At 44.2% G+C, this 19723-nt stretch overlaps 2 protein-coding genes across 2 annotated transcripts in view; one reads left to right on the top strand and one right to left on the bottom strand.

Annotated features, from left to right (window-relative positions):
* Positions 1-19723, top strand: part of DOCK1 (dedicator of cytokinesis 1) — a 545861-nt gene that overhangs the window by 194355 nt on the left and 331783 nt on the right. Inside the window, exon 33 of the mRNA XM_011967590.1 lies at positions 935-1030. Coding sequence (XP_011822980.1) covers positions 935-1030 — 96 coding nt within the window. The remainder of the gene's footprint in view (positions 1-934; positions 1031-19723) is intronic.
* Positions 8610-19723, bottom strand: part of FAM196A (family with sequence similarity 196, member A) — a 58018-nt gene continuing 46904 nt past the window's right edge. The window contains exon 5 of the mRNA XM_011967589.1: positions 8610-11196. Coding sequence (XP_011822979.1) covers positions 11013-11196 — 184 coding nt within the window. The 3' untranslated portion in view covers positions 8610-11012. The remainder of the gene's footprint in view (positions 11197-19723) is intronic.

Below are 19723 nucleotides of genomic sequence, written 5' to 3' on the forward strand. Positions count from 1 at the left end.
ACAGAGTAGCCAGGATTTTTAAGTAGATGAGGCTTGTCCCTGGCCCTTTCCTGCATGACCTTGGAAATCCCTCCTAGTCACCATGCCCACATACCTGGTCACCCTCTCCCCTGTAGCACTGGTTCATTCTCTCAGAGCCTGGTTGGTGATCTGGAAGAAAAAGATAGGATTAAATCTGTTCTTAGTGATGCTAGAAACCTTAGCTCTTACAGGAGCGTTGCCTTTGGAGAGGTTTTTTGGAAGCCTTCACCCAAAGGCCGGCCTCCAGTGATCCCATTTCTGGCTCTTTCCTGTTCTTATTGGAGAAAAGCTTGGTGTAAGAGCTTGTTTGGCCAAAGCTCACAGAGGAGGTGGTGACGCTGGGAAGGGCCTAGAGCATGTGTTTAATCAGATTCAGAGTTCACAAAGAAGAATCAACAATCGCATCCCACACTAATAAAAGAGTCAATTTTTACTGATAGAAAATGCCACAGCAATGTGAAGTTTAGATAGTTTGCTAAATGCTGTTTAAACATTCTAGCCTATGTGACTGTTTAAGTTATTTGCATTTGACATGCAGAACCATCTAGGACTGTTATCTGCCTGCCTTCCATTTACAGATGGCCAAATATCTTTAGAAAACTAATTGGTGGGCTAATCAGGGATCATAAACATTATATTGTTTAAACAGATTTTCTTTTATTTTTAAGATTTGCTTAAATTAAATTACTATGATTATATATATAACAAATTATCATTAATGGACTATAATTAATAAAATCCCCTGAGTTTTCTTTGTGGGAGCTTTTGCTTTTGACAAGGGCCATTTTTCATCTCATTAAGGGTTATAATTGATTTACTCTTTACAGGGTAAGTGGATTCAATGGCAGCCACTGGGGCTTGCGTGTTAGTGTTTCTGTTTGGCGTTCATGTTCATTGGTGTGTCCTTCCCCAGGGGCCGACTCAGAGACACGTCCAGATTATCATGGAGAAACTTCTCCGGACCGTGAACCGAACCGTCATTTCCATGGGACGAGATTCCGAACTCATTGTAAGTGCTTGGTGACATACGCTTAGATATTTAACTGGGACTGACAGCAGCCTTCTCCAACTGCTGTTTGAACATAAGCCTATTATACACTGTAGTGAGCCGTCGAGATACAGCCTGGTATATAAAATGTCCTCATTTTCCAAATGAATGTCAAAGTTGAAGGGGAAGCAAACCAACTTTAAAGACAGAAACATTTGGCTCTTGTCTTCTAGCAAAAGATATGTATTTTCTGCTCAGTCCTCATTCTTCTGGCAGTTTCTCCATAGTGTTTACATTTAAGGTGCCATTAATAAAGTTTTATGAAGGACCCTAAAAAGTAATTGAGGTACTTCACCTTAGTTATTTTATTGTCTACTCCTATATTGTAGGTGTTTCTCTTAAATAGTAATTAGGCAGGAGCCTATTCATTTTTTTTCCAAAATATTTTACTAATTAGGCAGTCCATCAAGTTTCTGATCACGGTGCCTTTTTCCAGGGTTCACTGCTGTCCTCCCCACCCCCTTACCTTAAGTTTGTTTCCTTCAGCAAAAAATGCATGAGTAGGTCTCATTTAAATTTTTTTTTTTTTGAGGTTCAAGAGGTTATAATTTCTTCTCTCTTTTTTTTTAACTCTAAGTTCTGGGATACATGTGCAGAACATACAGGTTTGTTACATAGGTATGTATATGCCATAGTGGTTTGCTGCACCTCTGAACCCATCATCTAAGTTTTAAGGCCCGCATGCATTAGGTATTTGTCCTAATGCTCTCCCTCCATTTGCCCCCAACCCCCAACAGGCCTCTGTGTGTGTTGTTCGCCTCCCTGTGTGCATGTATTCTCACTGTTCAGCTCCCACTTATGAGTGAGAACTTGTGGTGTTTGGTTTTCTGGTCCTGTGTTAGTTTGCTGAGAATGATGGCTTCCAGCTTCATCCATGTCCCTGCAAAGGACATGAACTCATCCTTTCTTTTTTATGACTGCATAGTATTCCATGGTGCATATGTGCCACATTTTCTTTATTCAGACACATGTACACGTGTGTTTATTGCAGCACTATTTACAATAGCAAAGACTTGGAACCAACCCAAATGCCCATCAAAGATAGACTGGATAATGTTTAAAATATTTAGTACACATTATCATTTAACTTGCCTTGGTAGATCCTTTTCCAGAAAATAACTTGAAATGAAAGGAGAAAACGTCCTTTTGGAGTTTTCACTTGACATCAGAGGAGGTACCCTGGTCTTTCCTAGATGTGTCCTGCTCATCTGGGGTGTGAACAGGGAGGTGAAGTGTGTCTTCTTGGACAGCATAGTCCGAACGGAGCACTGGGGTCCTTTGCGTTTCTATGTCTGGTGTCACCACAGAGGACTCTGTTTTGTGTGAGTCACAGACAGGTCCCTCAGATGGACAAATGCTGCCTTCGTGTGTTTCCATCCAGTAAAACAGTTCGTGTCTTAGGGCTTCAGCACGTGTGAGGTTCAGATTTTCCTTCTTAAAGTGTGCTCTTTTAAGTTGGGGTTACAACATGTATGACTCAGGAAATAAAATGTTTCCATGTAAATTGGCTTTATTTACAGTAGACTTTTCCATTATTACATAAACGTAAATTTGCCTGCCTTTTCTTATTCTCCATCATAATTATTCTTATTCATAGTCTTGAAACACATTTGGAACACATTAATATGGAATGGGCACTGAGCCCATGGAGAAGGATTTGCGGTGACTCCAGGAGCCACCTGTTGACCCCTGAGGTCCGGCGTTGATCCCTGATGTCCGGTGTTGACCCCTGAGGTCCAGCGTTCCTGTCTTCTTGGGGTTGTGCTGCAGGCGCAGTCTGCACAGTCTCAGGAATGGAACTGGAAAGGGCGTTATGTAGAGCAAACAGTGTGTGGCTTGAACTTGAACCAAGTGTGGTTCTGCCAAGACCCTCTTGGGATGGGCGGACCTAGAAAGGCTGGGGATGACATGATGGCATGCCGGGATGGTGGCAGGTGAGGGAGAGGGTGGAAGTGGAGGCAGGTGGTCTCATGAGACTGTTTTGTCTCTGTTTTGGGGAGCATGATTCTGCCTGTGCTTAGGGAAACATGGTACTGTCTCTGGTTAGTGAGTCATGGTCCTCTCTCCGATTAGGAGGTCCTGTCTCTGGTCAGAGGGGCACAGTCCAGTCTCTGGTTAGGGGTGTGGTCCTGTGTCTAGTTGGGGCACAATCCTGCCTCCAGTTAGGGTCTTTCTTTTCCCCCTCCCAAAATAAGAGTCTCACTCTGTCACGCAGGCTGGAGTACAGTGGTGCAATCTTGATGCACTGCAACCTCTGTCTCCTGGGTTCAAGTGATTCTTGTGCCTCAGACTCCCTAGTAGCTGGGATTACAGGTGCATGCCACCACACTCAGATAATTTTTGTATTTTTTAGTAGAGATGGGGTTTCACCATGTTAGCAAGGCTGGTCTTGAACTCCTGGCCTCAAGAGCTCCACTTGCCTCAGCCTCCCAAAGTGCTGGGATTGCAGGCATGAGCCACCATGCCCAGCCTTATTTAGGGTCTTTATGGTGGGTGTGTGTTCACTTGGCTTGTAGCCCATTGACCAACAGTTAAACTGGAGGGAAGAGGGCAGAGAAAAAGCTCATAAAGTTTCATGGGAAGCTGGGAATGTGGAGAGATTGTAAGATGTGCTCGCAGCTTCATCAAAGGGTAGAACAGACCCTGCAGGGAATGGTGTCTCCTCACAGACCATGTGGTCCAGGATGTCTTTGAGAAATTTCTCTTATCTCAGGCATGATGATAAGTGTGGTGGTAATAATGGCACTTCTTCACTGAGCATGCATTTACGTGCTAGGCACTATGTAATGAACAGGAAGATTCTCATTTAATTCTCACAGTGCCCTGCAGACAGATGAGAAACAGTTCAAGATCCCACAGCTAGCATGGCAGCACTTGTTTTGAGCCTGGATTTGGTTCCCGTGTATGCTGTCAGTCCCTTCTATAAGACACAGGCACACGATGCTGATGGCCATGGTCCACTTCAGAAGTCATCGAAAGGACTGAGCTGCTCCTAGATCCCTGTCCTGCTTAGGGAGACAGCTGTTCAGTGAAATAAGCACCTTTCTATTGTCTACCATGTTGTATCCATGGTCCAACTCTAGGATCTCCTTGCTGGAAGGGCCAGACCACAAGCTAGGTGCCCATTTCCTGAAGGGCTTGGGATGCTCCAGCTTGGAAGAACCCATGTATTCTAAGGAACCCTGAGGAGTTCCTCAGGAAGAAGCCTTGCACGTTCTAAGAAGGGGGTGTGACAGCGAGGACCCATGCTTGGTCTTATCCGGAGCCACATTGATATCAAGCATTTGGCATAGGGGTCTAAGCAGTGTCCAGGAATGGAAGAGTTAGAGCAAACTGCCCACCTCCAGAACCATCCTCCACAGCCCTGACCTTCCCAAACAGAAGCCTCAAAGTGGGAAGACCAGAGAGGTCTTAAACGGACTCCTCCCAATTCTACCATCTCTAAGATCTGTAAAGAAGTAAAAAAAAAATCCTTGGAAGTTCTTTTGTAAAACGCAGCTGTCTTGGAAGGACTCTCAAAAAGATTCTGAATAAGCTATAATCATTTAATGAGTGATGACAACATCAAGATGTTTTCAAGAAGGGCCTTCGCCACTGAAAATTCGAGTTGTTTAGTGGGACCTTGTAATCTCCAGCCAGCCACGAGCCCCCCTCTCTGGAGTCAACAGAGCAGTGTGAGTGAAATGCTACCCTGTTTAGGATGCCTGCCCTTGCTCTTCCAATTTGCATCAAATGTAGATTTGTGCATTAACTTTTTAAAGTCATTGTTGTTGCTCTGTGAATTTAGATTAGAGGACGATCAAGGCAAAAAGTATCCCTGACAAAGTGGACAAAAACCTTAATCAGTGGACCTTCTAGAGTGGAAAAAGAGCAGAAAATAGTTCATAGATCTGTTTTGGGTAGGCTGTACCATTCCATTATATACCTTAGAGATTCCAGTCTTTATGTGTTACTCAGTTTTGCATAAATATAGTAGAAATTATATAACTATGAATCAGCTTAAAAATTCGAAGTAATCACTGAAAATGAGTTTTTTAAAATTAAAGTGATTAAAAAGAACTCTGAAATTGATATACTTTGCTTAATGATTTATTGCATGATGTTGTCAACAACAGTACTAGAAATGTGGCCTCTTTCCATCGGAATAAGTTATTAATTGGGAATGTGATTATGCCCTGACAGCTTCCCCCTATTTATGTAAGGAATAGAAAACTGGGGAACTTCACACTTAATTAGATAAGTTGGGATATGCAATATAAGGCTTTTATCTATATCTGTGGGATTTTACAAAAACTCGACTTTGCAGTCAGTTGTATATTGTTTGCTTTAGTTGATCATATTTGAAATGGGTGATTGGAATGCATCTCGTGCCTAGGATAATAATGTGCTATGATCCTAAGTGTTACATCCTTAAGGAAAAACCGAAACAACTCCATTTGGCAGTTACGGAACTGTAGACCATGTGAATACTTAGCATATGCCCAGAGACAGAAGTGTTGCAATAGCCTTGCCACAGAACGAAAAGGTCATTTTATCTTTACTCTGATGTAGTCTGATGCGGTAGAAACATGGAGTGAAATACTTACTTTTATATTAAGTTAGACTTCAGGATTTATTTTAGCATTCCTTTTTGAGAGGCTTTCTAAGCCCTCAGCATTAAGCCGCATTTTTCCTCATCACGCACGGGTCTGAGCAGGTGACCACGGCTGGGACAGGTCCTCTTGTGTTTTGTGCAGGTGGGCTGGCCAGCCATTGGGTGTGTGCTTTTCCTAGAGTAAGAAGCACTCCAGGCTGAGATGAGAGCTGGTGAAATGAGTTACATTTCCGTCTCCTGTGATATGAGCTGCTGTTGCTTCTTTCAAATGATCAGATTTACATTCTGTTAATAGGTCCTTTAAAAATGTAATGGAGTGAGACGGACTTCTAAAGATTTTTCTGTGGCCTGGATACACACGAGGGGATTAGAAATTACTAATTCACTAAAATGAAAATGTGGGCTTCTTTTAAGGAAAAATTCCCTTTGAACATTGACAGAAGTGGGCTTAGAGAAGGGGAAGATGTTGCCTGGATTTTCCACTTAACTCTTGTGACCACTGGAGCATCCTGACTCCCTAGACACAAGTGATGGAAGTTATTTTGTTTCCACTCTAAACACTCTCTCAGGGGGACATTGACGGGATGGTGGAGGGTGTGTTTCATTGTGACAACAGCATCTTGGGCAGGGAATTTGCTGTTGGTGAAAACCCGGTGCTTTCTCTAAGCCTGGGTGATTGATAAGGGTCTGACATGCTCCTTCATTTGGAAAATGGTATAATAGAATTGGTTTCCCAGTGAATAGTGCCTTTTCCCCAAGACTATAACCAAATATTTTCACAAAGATGTTATATCTCCATGCATGAGCATTCATTTTGAGATGTCCATTGTAATAGAGTTTAAGTATGAATGTGTTTTAAAAATGATTTTAAAATCATTTGCAAAAAAAAATGTGTCTCAAATAGTGTCTGGCTTTTGTATATAATCATCACAAAAAATGTCTATAATTGTGCTGTTTGCTAATAAACCTGCCTGCTTTCAGAAAATCATCCTGAAATGTATGTGTGCAACAATGGTTTTATAAGTTCATTTTTCTTTGGGGCAGCTACAGCAATTTTAGGTTTCTTTTGATATTCCTGTGACCCTGGTATTTTTTCAAGGTTGGTTACCAGCTATGGGTTTACTGCAGAAGAAGTAAAAACCACATGATTGAATGGGCAAAATATGCTCTGCAGTCCTTACATATTCATACCAAACTGCAAAGGTATTTGCAAAACCAGACTGCCTTAAGTTAATTTTGGCACAACTTAAAATGACCTTGTCATTGACCAGAATGTATAGGATCCACTGTAGCCTGATGACTTTATGCCAGTTCATGAAACGGATGTTCTTTCTGATCTTTGCACCACAAAGTTGTTTACTTTCAGTAAATAAAGTGGCTGCACATGCAGCGCATGCAAATATGCTAGTGGTAGAGTTTCTATAGATCAAAGACGACGTGCTGGTGTGGGAAGCAGCAGCTCTGATCTTTAGGTGACACTGCTCCAGCAAAACTGCCCTGATTCGTAATTACATCAACTTTCACTTGCTAATAAAAATGCTCCCAAGGAATGGGTCCACCAGTGACAGGTTTTCTAAACAGGCCATGGTGTTACTAACATCATGACATAGAGAAGTTCATGCCTCTTTCTTGCTTCCTTTTCTTGCTGTCTTCTAGGAAAGGCCATGATTTGATGGTCTGTCTTCACAGTTTCAATTAACGGTTGTGTGTCTTGGTTCTGATATGCCCGTGTGGTCTCCCAGGAAAACAGTGTTGCAAGTCATCCTCCTTGTGACTGTAGGTTGGAATTGGTCTGCCTAAGGCTGGGCCATGACTGTGACACCATTTACACCCAATAGTCCAGCCACATCTCAGTTCTCTGTGGCTATAGATAAGTAACTGCCTCTCAGGGTACATGGGAAACGCTGCCAACTACCTAAGTTGTTTCCAAGGTAGCAAGGTTTTCCCATGCTTTGAGCCTCTCCCCATTTATCTTCTGCTGGCGGGTCAGAGATCGAAGGAGCAGATGCAGGACTACAGGATTTCTGCTTCTTGGAAGTGAGTTGCACACTTGTAGAGTGACTGGTGGGCACCTGAGTGGTGGGCACCCTTCATTGTATCTGGGTGTCTGTAGAACAGGACCTTTGAGGCAGCACCAATAGTTGGCTCAGAAATGATTATAGAATGGGACAGACCCCTCCCTCTGCCTGCTCTGAGCTGTGCATTGGGCCTTCCTTCCCTTTCTGCATGTGTCAGAAAAGGAACCCCCTTCTTCTCCCTGAAGAACATGCGATGGTAGCAGGAGCCTCGAGTCTCAGTCTCCAGTGCCCTCTCCCTTGCACATGGACTCCATGGTTGCAGATACTGGGAAAAAGGGTCGTGGCCTCTCCTCTCCTAGGCCGTCCAGGTGAGGCAAGCGCCAGCCCACATGTGCAGATGGGTTAGTATTAGGCTAGTGTCAGCAGGAGAGGCAGGCGCTCAGCCTATCTCCCACTAGGGAGGGGAAGAAGAAAGGAAGAAGGCGCTGGTCCCTTGAGGCTGGGGATGTGCACGATGGAAGATCTAGAGAGGCGCTACCTTCCCTGGGCCATGGAGGCAAGATTTACATGCCACAGCTTACTCTGACAACACTCAATGTATTTAGCCGTCTCTTCTGAGGTTATTTAAAAATTAAACCTCAGACACCTCTTGCTGTGAGCCTGTGTGCATTCTAAAATGCCACCATGTCTTCTGGTGGCCAAACTCCATGCCAGGGTGCATGGGGGGGCATGGGTCAGTCCCTCCCCTCCCCAGGCCAGGCCAGCTCTGGCTGGTGGGTCAGGCCCAGCCTGTACGATGCTCTTGCCTTCTGCAGACCGATGAAATGCCTATCAGCCCAAACGTTCTTCCTTTATTATTCTTTTCTTAGATTACTTTTATGTTCCCCAATTTTTGAGGCCATGAAATAAGTTTAATAGCCACGTAAAACATCTTTGATTTTTTTATTTAAAAATTAATAAAGAACTTAATGACAAGTATAATAATTTAATCTCTATATGCAATGCCATGTGTACATCTACATAAGGGAACCCTGTGCGTTTTACCTTGCTTTTGTATCAGAGTTTTTACTTGAATCTTTCCAAGAGAAGAATCACCATCTGTTAGTGACGAGTTGCAATTAAACTAGGAAATGATTTTGACAATAGTTTTTTCCGTTTTAAACATACTTTAATTTTTAGGGAGGAATTAGTTTATCTTCAGAAGTTCCTTTTTGACTCTGAACATTTTAATTTTTTTTTTTCTTTTTGGTCTAGACTGGTGTGAAACAGTGACATTATTTTGTGTACTAGGATGTCCTCTTGTTTAGACAGATTTGTATTACTGATTAGAAAAATGCTAATACCCTTATTTCAATTTACTGAGATAGCTGGGATTCTTAAAACATAAGGACAGAGAACTTGTTGGAAACATTTTTATAACTTTAGTTAAAAACAGTATAAAAAACATGAAACCCATTTTTAAATGTTTACATGAAACAATTACACTTCCTTCATGTTATAGGATCAACTTCCTCATTGTTCTTGCACAAAAATATTTCTCATTTCCTTTTACTGATATTCAGGGATTCGAACCTCATATAGTGTTTCCGCAAAAGATGTGTGTGTGCACATGTGTGTTTTAAATTAAAGCATACAACTGCGGTATTGTTTGAGTGGCCCCCAAAGAATGTTTACACGATATACTCTTCATTTTTTTTCAAGGTCCGATCTGATTACTGATCACTAGGTCCTTGTAGAATCAAAACACTTAGAACTAAAACAGATTTGCTATTGAGTCAGGAGGAAAATACATGGCAAGAAGTAGCTCCAATCTGATAAAAGCAGGTGCGATCCTTTTACCAAGGTCAGCCACTGTGTGTTTGGCATCTAATCAATGAGGTGTGCATGTCAGCACTCTGCTAGATGTGAAACTGCTGGACTGAAACTTCAAGACTAGGTTTTCCTGTATGCTCACAAACTATTCAAAATTTAAGTTGTACCAAAAAAAGGCAAAGTAAGATCCCTACTTCCTATTGTGAAAATCAAAAAAATTGATAGACAAAGGCATTAATAGACTAGGGGATTTGATTTCTATAAAAAGATACTTGCAAGGTGCAAAGAAATGAGTGAAAAAATAAAGGAACTAAGATTTACATTGCAATGTGTAATCAAGAGAGAACTCTAAGTGTTACTGTTGATTTAAAAAATATCTAAAAACATTTGATTCACAGCTTTCCCCTAAGTATGTTGTTTAGTACAACTTACTAATAGGTTAAATGTAGGCGACGTTGTCCCTTGGTAGCAGCTAAACTAAACACGCTATTTCTCTTTGAGATGGTCAGGTCTTCCACCGTTAATACAAAGCATAACGAATTGTATATCATGTCTGGCTGCACTTACCATGGCTAACAGTTTCTCAGAGGATTGATCCACAAAAACACTGTCTGCCATGGCACAGAATGCCTGTGATTCATTGGTGGTTGGATTATCCATCGTGTATCTCTATGTGTGTTCTCAGATTCTTGCCAGAATGTATCAGTTGGCCTTTGGGTACCAAAAGATTAAAAATGAGATCTAAGAAAGCTTTGTGTCTGGTAGCTCTGACCCTGTCTACTTGTAGCGATTAAAGGCATATCCTGACTTTGGGGGGACTCCTGGCTGCTGGCCATTTGGAAAATGAGCAGTAAACATGTCGTAAGTCTGGAGATGAAGAGGATGCTAACTTTGAGGTGTCAATGTGACACTGAGATGTGGTCACTTGGCTTAGCGCTATAGCACATGAAGGCAAATATACATATAGTCACATTTTAGAGATTATTCATGGTCTCCGACCACTTGAAAAAATTGTGCTTTCTCCGGAATTTGATGTGCTGAAAATTGCACTCGCCCCCTGCTTATTTGCAAAATGAAACATAAAAATGAAGTCCTTCGCAAACATAAGGCTTGCTTTTTCTTCTCATTATTAAAAAGAAAATCAAGGCTTGAAAATAATTATGAGTTATAGCTGTGTACAGGGTGACAGCCTGCCATCTTGCAGGTTGATAATGTATTACTTGCAGATCGGGGGTGGGGGGAAAATTTTTACTTATCATCTTGGACTATGTAAGTTTCATTTCAGATTTCACATCCCACATCAGTGAACTGCAAAGAACAGCTGGCAAGGAGTGACACGGAATACCTTGATTCTGTTAATTATCTGTTGGTACAAAGGCCTTTTTGGTACGCAGGGCGAGAAGTGGGAGGTGCCTGAATGGGCACCACAGTTCCCTCGATCCTATTCATTTTGGAAAAGTGTTGACTTAAACTCCAGTGGGTTCTAAAGACGGCCTCGAGACTCCGGACACCGTGAGTGTTAAAGGAACCAGAGTTTCCATCTTCCGTGCTTTTTAGATTCAGTTTTGGATTTTTGCTTGGGAGTTGAGGAGTAAGTCTCCTGAGAGTAAGGCGAAGGTATGACCTGAGTTTCCTCAATAGGGTGGAGTTTTCTCAGAACTGGCTGGAGTTTGTCTTCTTGCTGCTTAAAATCCAGCTCCACACTAGAAAAGAGAGAGAGTGAAGAATTTAACATTTGATCTTTTCCATATGAAGATCCCTCTTAGTGACAGCAAAATTTGGGCATGGTCAGTGTTTGTTTATAATGTAATTTTATGGTTTAATAATAGCAAGTCGATACACTATGTTTCAGCTGTGTGCTGCCGTGAAGTATTTCAAGTAGGCTCACTTCCTTTGGAAAGTAACTTACTTGCTTCTCTCGGTGAATCTTTAACATTGTGTTACCGTGCACAGTTGGTGTATGTATTTGTGGAAATGAAAAATGTGAAATATGAATAACCCCATTGTTTGTCCACAGTCTGTTCACCTAGGCTTCATGGAGTAAGACAGAAAACCAAAAGTATGAGTGGGCGGGGGTCGCCTTCATATATCTATACCAAGTGCACGCAGGGTCTGTTCCTGTGCAGTGTGTCACAAGATCAGAGAAATAGATTTCTCTGATCCTCCCACCTAAAACAATTCTGAAAGGAAATGACCTTGGCTGACATTCTCCTTGGCAAAAGCTTATCTGTCTGAAAATCTCATAAGGGCCATAGTGCCCATCGCTGGGGAGAACAGTGTGTTCATGGAGTCAACACCATTGAACGGTACTCCGTCATTACTAACCACAGTTTATTTGGGAGAAGTGTGGGGTGTGTTCAGTAAAGACAACACAAAAGTAAAATCACATCACTCAAGTCACGGCGTGCAAGCACAGAGCCAATATGGAAGTACATTTGCCAGCAGTGATGTTTGTGTTAGAAGATGGTGTGAAAGATGATTTTTGAACTATGTTATTTCTTACAGCATTTCTCCGAAAATTGCTGTCAGCTTGTCTAGAGCCCTCTCTTTTCTCCATGTCTTTGCAAAGGACTACATTTGATCTTCTAACTTTGAGTCTTAACAGGTCCCCTTGGCAATTAGGATAGGACCCCCGGTCCCCGCATCGTTTTTCTGTGATGATCCCTGCATTGAGGAGCTTTGCTTCCCTCTCCGCTCGCCCTGTCCCTCCTTGGGACCTCTGTGGTCTGGGCCAGGCCTTGGGAGGATTCCGTTCTGTCCTCCTTCCATGTCTGGTCTGGATGCCAGACTAAATGTCAGTAGATTTCAGTAAAGGCTCAGCGTTGATGATAATGCATGAGCTCATAACATTTTATAACCAGTGGATCCATAAACCATTTATAAACATGAAATCCTATTGATTTAGAGAACCATTAATCCTAGACAAATTTTGACATTTGGGAAAGACAGAAACAGCCAAGCTATATTATCTGGAGTTTTAAAACAAGTTCAAGACCCATCTAATGGGCCATTTCACGTTTTAAATCCACTGTTCCATTTTTTCTCATTGTCAAAGACTCTAATATTACTCAAAAAATTTAAAAAAAAAATTGTCAGAGAAGTTTTTGGCTAGTAACCTCCTGCTCCCAAAACAAGTTATCCTTTTCCCTTTTTTCAAAGAGCCTCTTTGAGTTATGCTCTAATTTATAGGAAGTAGAATAAAATCTCATGAATTGAAGTCCTGCTAATCCAGACTATGTGATGATGGAGGCGTAGTCCCTCTTAAGGACAATTGTGGAAAGTGTAATCTAAGGCTATACTGCATTAATGAAATTCGGGCCTCAGTTCTGTGATGTGGTGCATTAGAAGGACATAGGATTTCCGCCCTGCCTCTTCCACCTGATGCTGGTTTGGGAGTTGGGGGCTCGTTAAGCTTCAATTCATTCACTTCAAGGAGAGATAAGAGTTCCTTCCCTGGCTATCGTAATTGCTGAATTGTGGTAACAGTCTCTCCCCACCAAAGAATGCCCGTGGACGAGCCTCCTAAACTATAAGATGCAATTTAAATATTATTGTACCATTATTATCTGTTGATCACTAATCTTATAATGGAAACAAGAGCTAAGTAATAAAGGTATCTATTGGGGATCTCTTCAACTTGGACATTTAACAAGGAAAACAGGAGCCTGTCAATCGAACCTGTGAATGTATGGTGTGTTAGGTACAGGAGCGTAATTTTACCAAGTGCTTCGGTAATATCAAAGGTGTGTTCTCTAGATCGTAACCCTTTCGACAGCCCCAGGTTGGTTTTGGGTTATTAAAACGAGAGAAGGTGCTAGCATCTCCTAGGCTAACAGTACAATTCTGGCTACCTGTAATTATTGAATTCCCATTAAGCAACTACATTGGGAATCCTGTTATTAACCAATTTATCACACCAAGGAACCATGTAATCACAGAATAATCTAATCTGAGTTCTTGTTAACAGAATGACTCGATTATCTGTCGAGTTGATTCCTGTTTGCACTCCCCATTACGCTGCCCTGGGAATCTGCCACCAGAGGCAGGTTCCTTGGTAGAGGGCACTTGTGAGTCTGTGAGGGCCCACTTGGAAACGCCCACAGTGGTGGCCAGCGAGTTGACCCTGAGGTCCGCCCCCCAGCCCATCGCCCCATCTGTCACATGTGAGTTGCAGTGGATTTGTGTGTGGGATGATGCCGGTGCAGAGGTGTGCAGAGGTGTGAAGGAATAATGTGCGTTGTTCTGGACACTGCTTCCTGCTCAAAGACTTTTCTTGGGGAACCACACCAAGTCTCTAGGTTGAGTTTGACACACCGAGTCTCTGGGTTGAGTCTGAAGCAGAAACCTGACTGGAGGGGACAGCATCAGAAGGTTAACAGTCTGGCCAAGTGGCTGGCATCGAACAAAAGTCCCTTGAGTCTTAACAGCTAAATGGATCAAAAGGCAGCAACACTTGCTCTTCTGGTCAGAGTAATGGACTTGGAGAAAAGCTGCTGCTAGATGTTCCAGGGCACTGGGACTGCCCTGCACATAGACCTCCCTCTGTATTTGAGCCAGCAGCTTGTCCAGATGGTGCCTGGGGGCCTGCCTGGTGGAGGGCGCGTGACTCTTGCTTCAGCTTTCCCTTCCTGCTGCCTGGCAGACCGGTGGTAGGAGGGTTGGTTGCCCTACTTGGGGCCACATCTTTGTCCACTGCTGCCTGCTTCATGGTTATCACTTTCTCCCCACCTGAAATGCCTTTCTGGGCTCTTGGCATGGCTGGCACTCCTTGGCCCACTGTTTCTCAGGTCCACATAACCTCCTTGTTGTCTGACCACCTTCTGAAAGGTTGCCCAATCCATCCTTCCTTATTTGTTTTTGCACTAACCACATAATTATTTGTTCCCATATTACTTGCCTTCATCTTCCTAAATGCATCTTCTCGAATGCAGGCACCATAACCAGGGGATGCCATGCCGTCATCCTCTTTCTGTTCCCAGCAACTGCAGCAGGGGCTGGGTCCTGGCAGTTGCCTAAGTAATATTGCTAGAATTAATGAATGAGAACAGAGTCTTAAAAGGCAAATTCTGGCCAGGCACGGTGGCTCACGCCTGTAATCCTGGCACTTTGGGAGGCCGAGGGCGGCGGGTCACTTTGGATCAGGAGTTCGAGACCAGCCTGGCCAACATAGTGAAACTCCATCTCTACTAAAAATACAAAATTTAGCTGGATGTAATGGTGCATGTCTGGAATCCCAGCTACTCGGGAGGCAGAGGTTGCCTCCACACTGGGCAACAAAGTGAGACTCTGTCTTGAAGAAAAAAAAAAAAAAAGGCAAATTCTACCTCACTTTTAGTCCCAGTTGCCCAGGACTGCTTTATTTTGGCCAAAAATTACGTTGCGTTCTCCCACAATGAGACACCTTCCTTGCCACAAACAAATAGAGCTCTGCCTGGAGGCAGCGTCAGGACCACTCCAGATGGAGTCTGTGGCCTGGTTCCATTCTGTCAGAACTTATCGAAGATCCTGAAACATTTTCTGCAAGACACACTCCAGGATCTTTTTGGAGCCTGGCTCCCATGTCACGGTCCCCTCCTTCCCGTCTTCTAGGATTCTACAGTAAGATCTTGGATAGGATGGGTGCGGCCAGCGGGGTCTGCTTGTGAGTGACCAGCTGCCACTGTTGCTGTGCTAAGGGGGAGCCTGAGTGTCACTTTTCACTTTTCTGTGGATAGAACGTGGAGGTCTAGCCCGATGTTTTCTGGGCGATGTTTGTTCTGAGCACCATCATGGTCCCAGGCCTCCAGACATGCTGTGTGGACCTGCTTTCCCAGGGCGGCTCCAGCGCAGGGGCTCATTCTGTAGCCACACAGGCACATGGGAAGCCTGGGCTCCAAACCTTGTTGTGGTTTCTCAGGACTCTGGCTGTGGCTTTGCACAGCCCCCCTGAAACCCCCCAGGCCTCTCTCCAGCAGCTCAGGAGGCAGGAAGCCGAGGGTGGTGCTGCTGCCTCCTGCTGGAGGGATCTGGTGTTGGTCATGCATGGGCGGGGGAGTGTCCCTGTCATGAGGAATTCTTACTCCTGGGGAGGAGCGGCAACCTGGAAAGAGTCCTGATTCTTGAGATTCAAAGCATGAGTCTGAAGCAGCTGGAGCCAGGCCAGCCTTACCTGTGCGGGGTGTTCTGTCCTACAAACACCTCGAACACAGGCTGCAGAGTTCGCTGGGTGAGAAGGGAAGATCCCCGGACGGCTGGGGATGTTGACAAGACACGAATCCCTGGGGACTGTAGGGATTTACCTTTGTAGCCCTCTCCCTGCCTGCACCTCCATTCTCCCTCCAGATAAGGGAATCATCCACCCAAACACTCGATGCCCTGGGGCTGTGTCGCCCTCGCTGTGCTCTTGGCAACGCCCTGTGATGCATGATTAAAGCAACTGAGAGATTTAATTTCTTGGTTGGTCTTTCCCTTTTCAAAATGAAAGTTTTAAGTGTGGGAACTTTCTTACAACATGATTATTCTGTACATTTCCAAAGAAAGAAGAATCTGCCCTACATCTCAGGCTGCTCTCCAGCCTGCACCCAAGCTTTATTTTCTTCCCAGAGACTGTGCTAGGCTTTGTAGTAACACTTCTCCCCGCTGCCGCATGCGATTTTGCAGAGCGGCATCCTTCTTGCTTCTCCAGCTTATTCTCTGTTTGTCTCATGCTCCTATAAATACTCAGGCCCTGCCACAGTTTCTTTAGCAAGCTGTCACTGAATCCTCAAGATAATTTAAGAGGAACACGTTTTTAAAGTTGCCTTCTCCAGTCGCCTGTGTGTATCAGTTAAGAGTTAAAAGCAGGACAGTCTGGTGCCCTGGAGCTTGCTTGTTTTCTGGAAGGGAAGAAAACCCTTAGTCTTTGGGGTCTCCAGCCTCGACAGGGCCGTGTGGCTCGGTGGCCAGCAGGTCAGAGGCCTCTGCCTTTCATTCTCTTTGAATTAGATCTCAGAGTCTCCCCAGTACTAACTGTGGCTCTGCGCTGACTCACGCTCTGCCTCTGTGGCTAAATCACCTCACCTTGGGGACCTGAGTGTGCTTGGCTGTGAAGTGATGGCCGAGATGTGCTCCCACTTCACACAGGGGTCTCCTGGAACAAGGCCGAGGCCCAGGAGGGCAGGCGAACTGGGATATGGGCTGGCTTTTATTGTGTAGCTTTGGATAGGACCAGCCATGTCCCCAAAGCACAACCATTTATGTCAACTGACGTTGGTGCCAACTTGGCCAGTTTTATGTGAGCGCCATGGGCAACACCAGCATTGTCCAGAGGAAGCTGAAAGTTGGGGTCCCAATCCCAGGTTTCGCTCTCCCCCTTGTATGAGAGGTGAATTTAGGCAAGTCCTTTCTGGGCCTTGGTTTATGGATGTGACCCTGGCCCCCTCTCCAGGCTATATAAGAACCAGGACCCCAAATATTTGTTGTTCTCTTCTGAACACATCTCCGTGTGCATATCTAAGGGGCCCTGGAAAGCCAGCATGTCCAGAACCAGATCTTTCCCCCTGCCTGCATCTCTGTCCTTCCAGACTCAGCCTGCAGCCCCCATTCACCGCCCCGGACGACTGCAGACCCTGGAATCTAGCTCGACTTGCTCCTCCTGCCTCTGCATCCCTGGGTCGAGTGGATTTACCCTCAAAACACCCGTTGTCCTTCCTTTCCACCCACCTTCCGCTGCTCTAGTCCAGAACTCCAGCAGTTTTCTCCTTGGCCATCGGAACAGCTTAGCCTCCCTCGGTCTGTATTCTCTCCCACTCCAGTTATCAGAGTCACCTTAGGAAGACTGGCAAACTCCTTCTCAAATCCCTGCTTACCCCTGAAAACCTAGGTGACACATCACCCCTTCTTTCTGTGGATTTTCTAGAATAACGAAGTCCACCCTCCTTCCTCCCTCATCCACACACCTCCGGGATGAGTTACCGCTCTGGCAGCATTGTCTCCAGGTTTCTACGAGAGCCTATCTGCTGTGGGATCACAGCTGTTTTCCCCAGGTCTGGGAACTCAGAGGGATGGACCATGTTTAAATTCATCTTTTGTCCGCAGTGTATTGAACACAGTGCCGGCTCCGAACCTGCTCTATTTGTTTGTTGAATTGCAATAAACTGATGGACTGAACCAAATCCCCTCACTTCTAATCTCAGCAAAGTGCTGCTGCCCTATTTTCTGTTTTCATTTAAAATATATACATTTGTATAATTCTATTTATTCTGTCTATATACTTTATTATATACTATTCCTATATTATGTACCTATATTATATATATTATGCATGGATGTCATCCTAATAGTTTAAAATATCAGTGAGTTGTAGTTACTAGCTTTTCAACACTTCAAACATAGAAATGATTCACTGTAACTTCGTGTCCTTCCTTTACCACTATTTTACATAGTAGGTGCCTCAATCAATGTTTATGGTATCACTGTAGGGCTTAAAATATCAGAATAAATGGCTCATCCACGATATTGACACTCAAACTATAAGATCTGTCCCCTTTTCCTGGTATGCTATGAACAAGCAATTATGATTATAGTTTTTTTTAAAAGAGCATTAGCCAGATACCCTAGCTATATATTTTACTACAAAGGATCCAAAGTGATAGTTAGACGATGAGCTGAGCTTTCTGAATGCATCTTGGATGTTTTCCCTGACCATACTGGAGGCCTTGCTTGACTGAAGCTCATCCTAGGTGCCCACCCTACCTGCGGCACTCTCTGCAGTGCACCTGTGGCTCTGGGGCCTAAGCCTCATCTAGGTGCCTGGGTCTGAGGGCAGGTCAGATGCACAGGGGTTGGAGAACCTGGCATCCCGTAAATAGTGTCACCGAGGAGCAGAGGCAGACCCAAGTCATTTGGAAAGCCTCTGCCCATCGTAAGTTCTCCACGAGGAAAGTCACCCCATGACTAACAGCACTGCCATGTGTCTAGGAAGCATATCTTATGCCATCCCCCTAGGAAGCCAGGAAGATGGGTCGTGATAATCCGAGGGGTCAGTCCCTTCTTAGACGTAGCCTGCAGTACACTGCTGTTCCTGACCTCAACGAAGAGCAGCCAGTTTTCCGACTTTTGTCAGAAACTGTGTTATAACTGCCTTGAAAAGGCAGGGCTGTTGTCCTCCTGTTCTAAGCTGGTTGCTGTGAGTCCCTCATGGCCAACCCAACCCTGAGTGGGCTCCCATGACCAGGACCATCACCTTGCCTGCCCATCTCCTTTCGAAGATGGGAGTGCGTCTGTCTAGAGAGACGGGTGACGTCCCGGGCTCCCAGTGTTGGAGGGAAGGCTACAAAGCCACCCTGCCTCCCTGGGCCACCAGCCTGGAACCCTTGTTCTTAGATGTGGTCAGGAGCTCCCATTCCATCCTGATACCCGCTGAGAGTGTCACCTCCACTAAATGCAGCAGTGATAGTTCTCATCACACACGGAAACCCTTGGCTGCTTGTGTGTGTCGTCTGGTGTCACCAGTGACCGTTCTAAACGTCAGCCTGCGCATTCCTGCAGGAGGTCCCTTCTCAAACAGGTTCCTTCAAGACGCCTCTCTGAGGAAGAGCCTGCCCCGGGGATCTCGCACCACTGAATTCCCTAGTCACTCTATTCCCCATGGAATTTCCTATGACCTAGCCTGGGACATCGTGACCAGGACTGCATCCTGTATTGACCGCCAGAAAAATCTCCATACTCCTCTAAAACTGAATTATCTTTATCTTCCCATGAAACTGACAGCGCAGCCCCTCCTGCTATTTTGGACATTGGTAAATGCCTCCTTAACTTTGACCTTGGGGTATAACCAAAAGCTGCGACTATCAGTATAATTAGCCTTTCTCTGCTAATAAATTTTAACGAATTGTTCCACAAATAATATGTTGAGATGGCTAATCAGTTTTCAGTTTTACGGCTGTAACGAGTTTTATAGCATCTAAATAAGAGACTTAAGGTGTTACTAAACATTAGTAAAAATGACTAAACCTAAATCCATACATATGCGAGGGATATAAGTAATATATTTTTAGATTTGAAATAGAAAAGAAAAAACTTGGATTATTAGCTTTGGGAATTTTCAAGAAGAATTTTGAGGTCTGTCAAAATCATTCTTTTTTCCTGACTTCATTAAACAAAAATATTTCCTTACCCAGAATAACATTGTGTAAAGTGTCATTCAGGGATTCCTTTCGTCATCTTCCCACCCCGTCACTCACGGTAAATACTAGAAACGGAGCCCTAAAC

The sequence above is a fragment of the Mandrillus leucophaeus genome, unplaced genomic scaffold (genome assembly GCF_000951045.1).
Source record: "Mandrillus leucophaeus isolate KB7577 unplaced genomic scaffold, Mleu.le_1.0 Scaffold801, whole genome shotgun sequence".
In the NCBI taxonomy this organism is placed as follows: Eukaryota; Metazoa; Chordata; class Mammalia; order Primates; family Cercopithecidae; genus Mandrillus; species Mandrillus leucophaeus.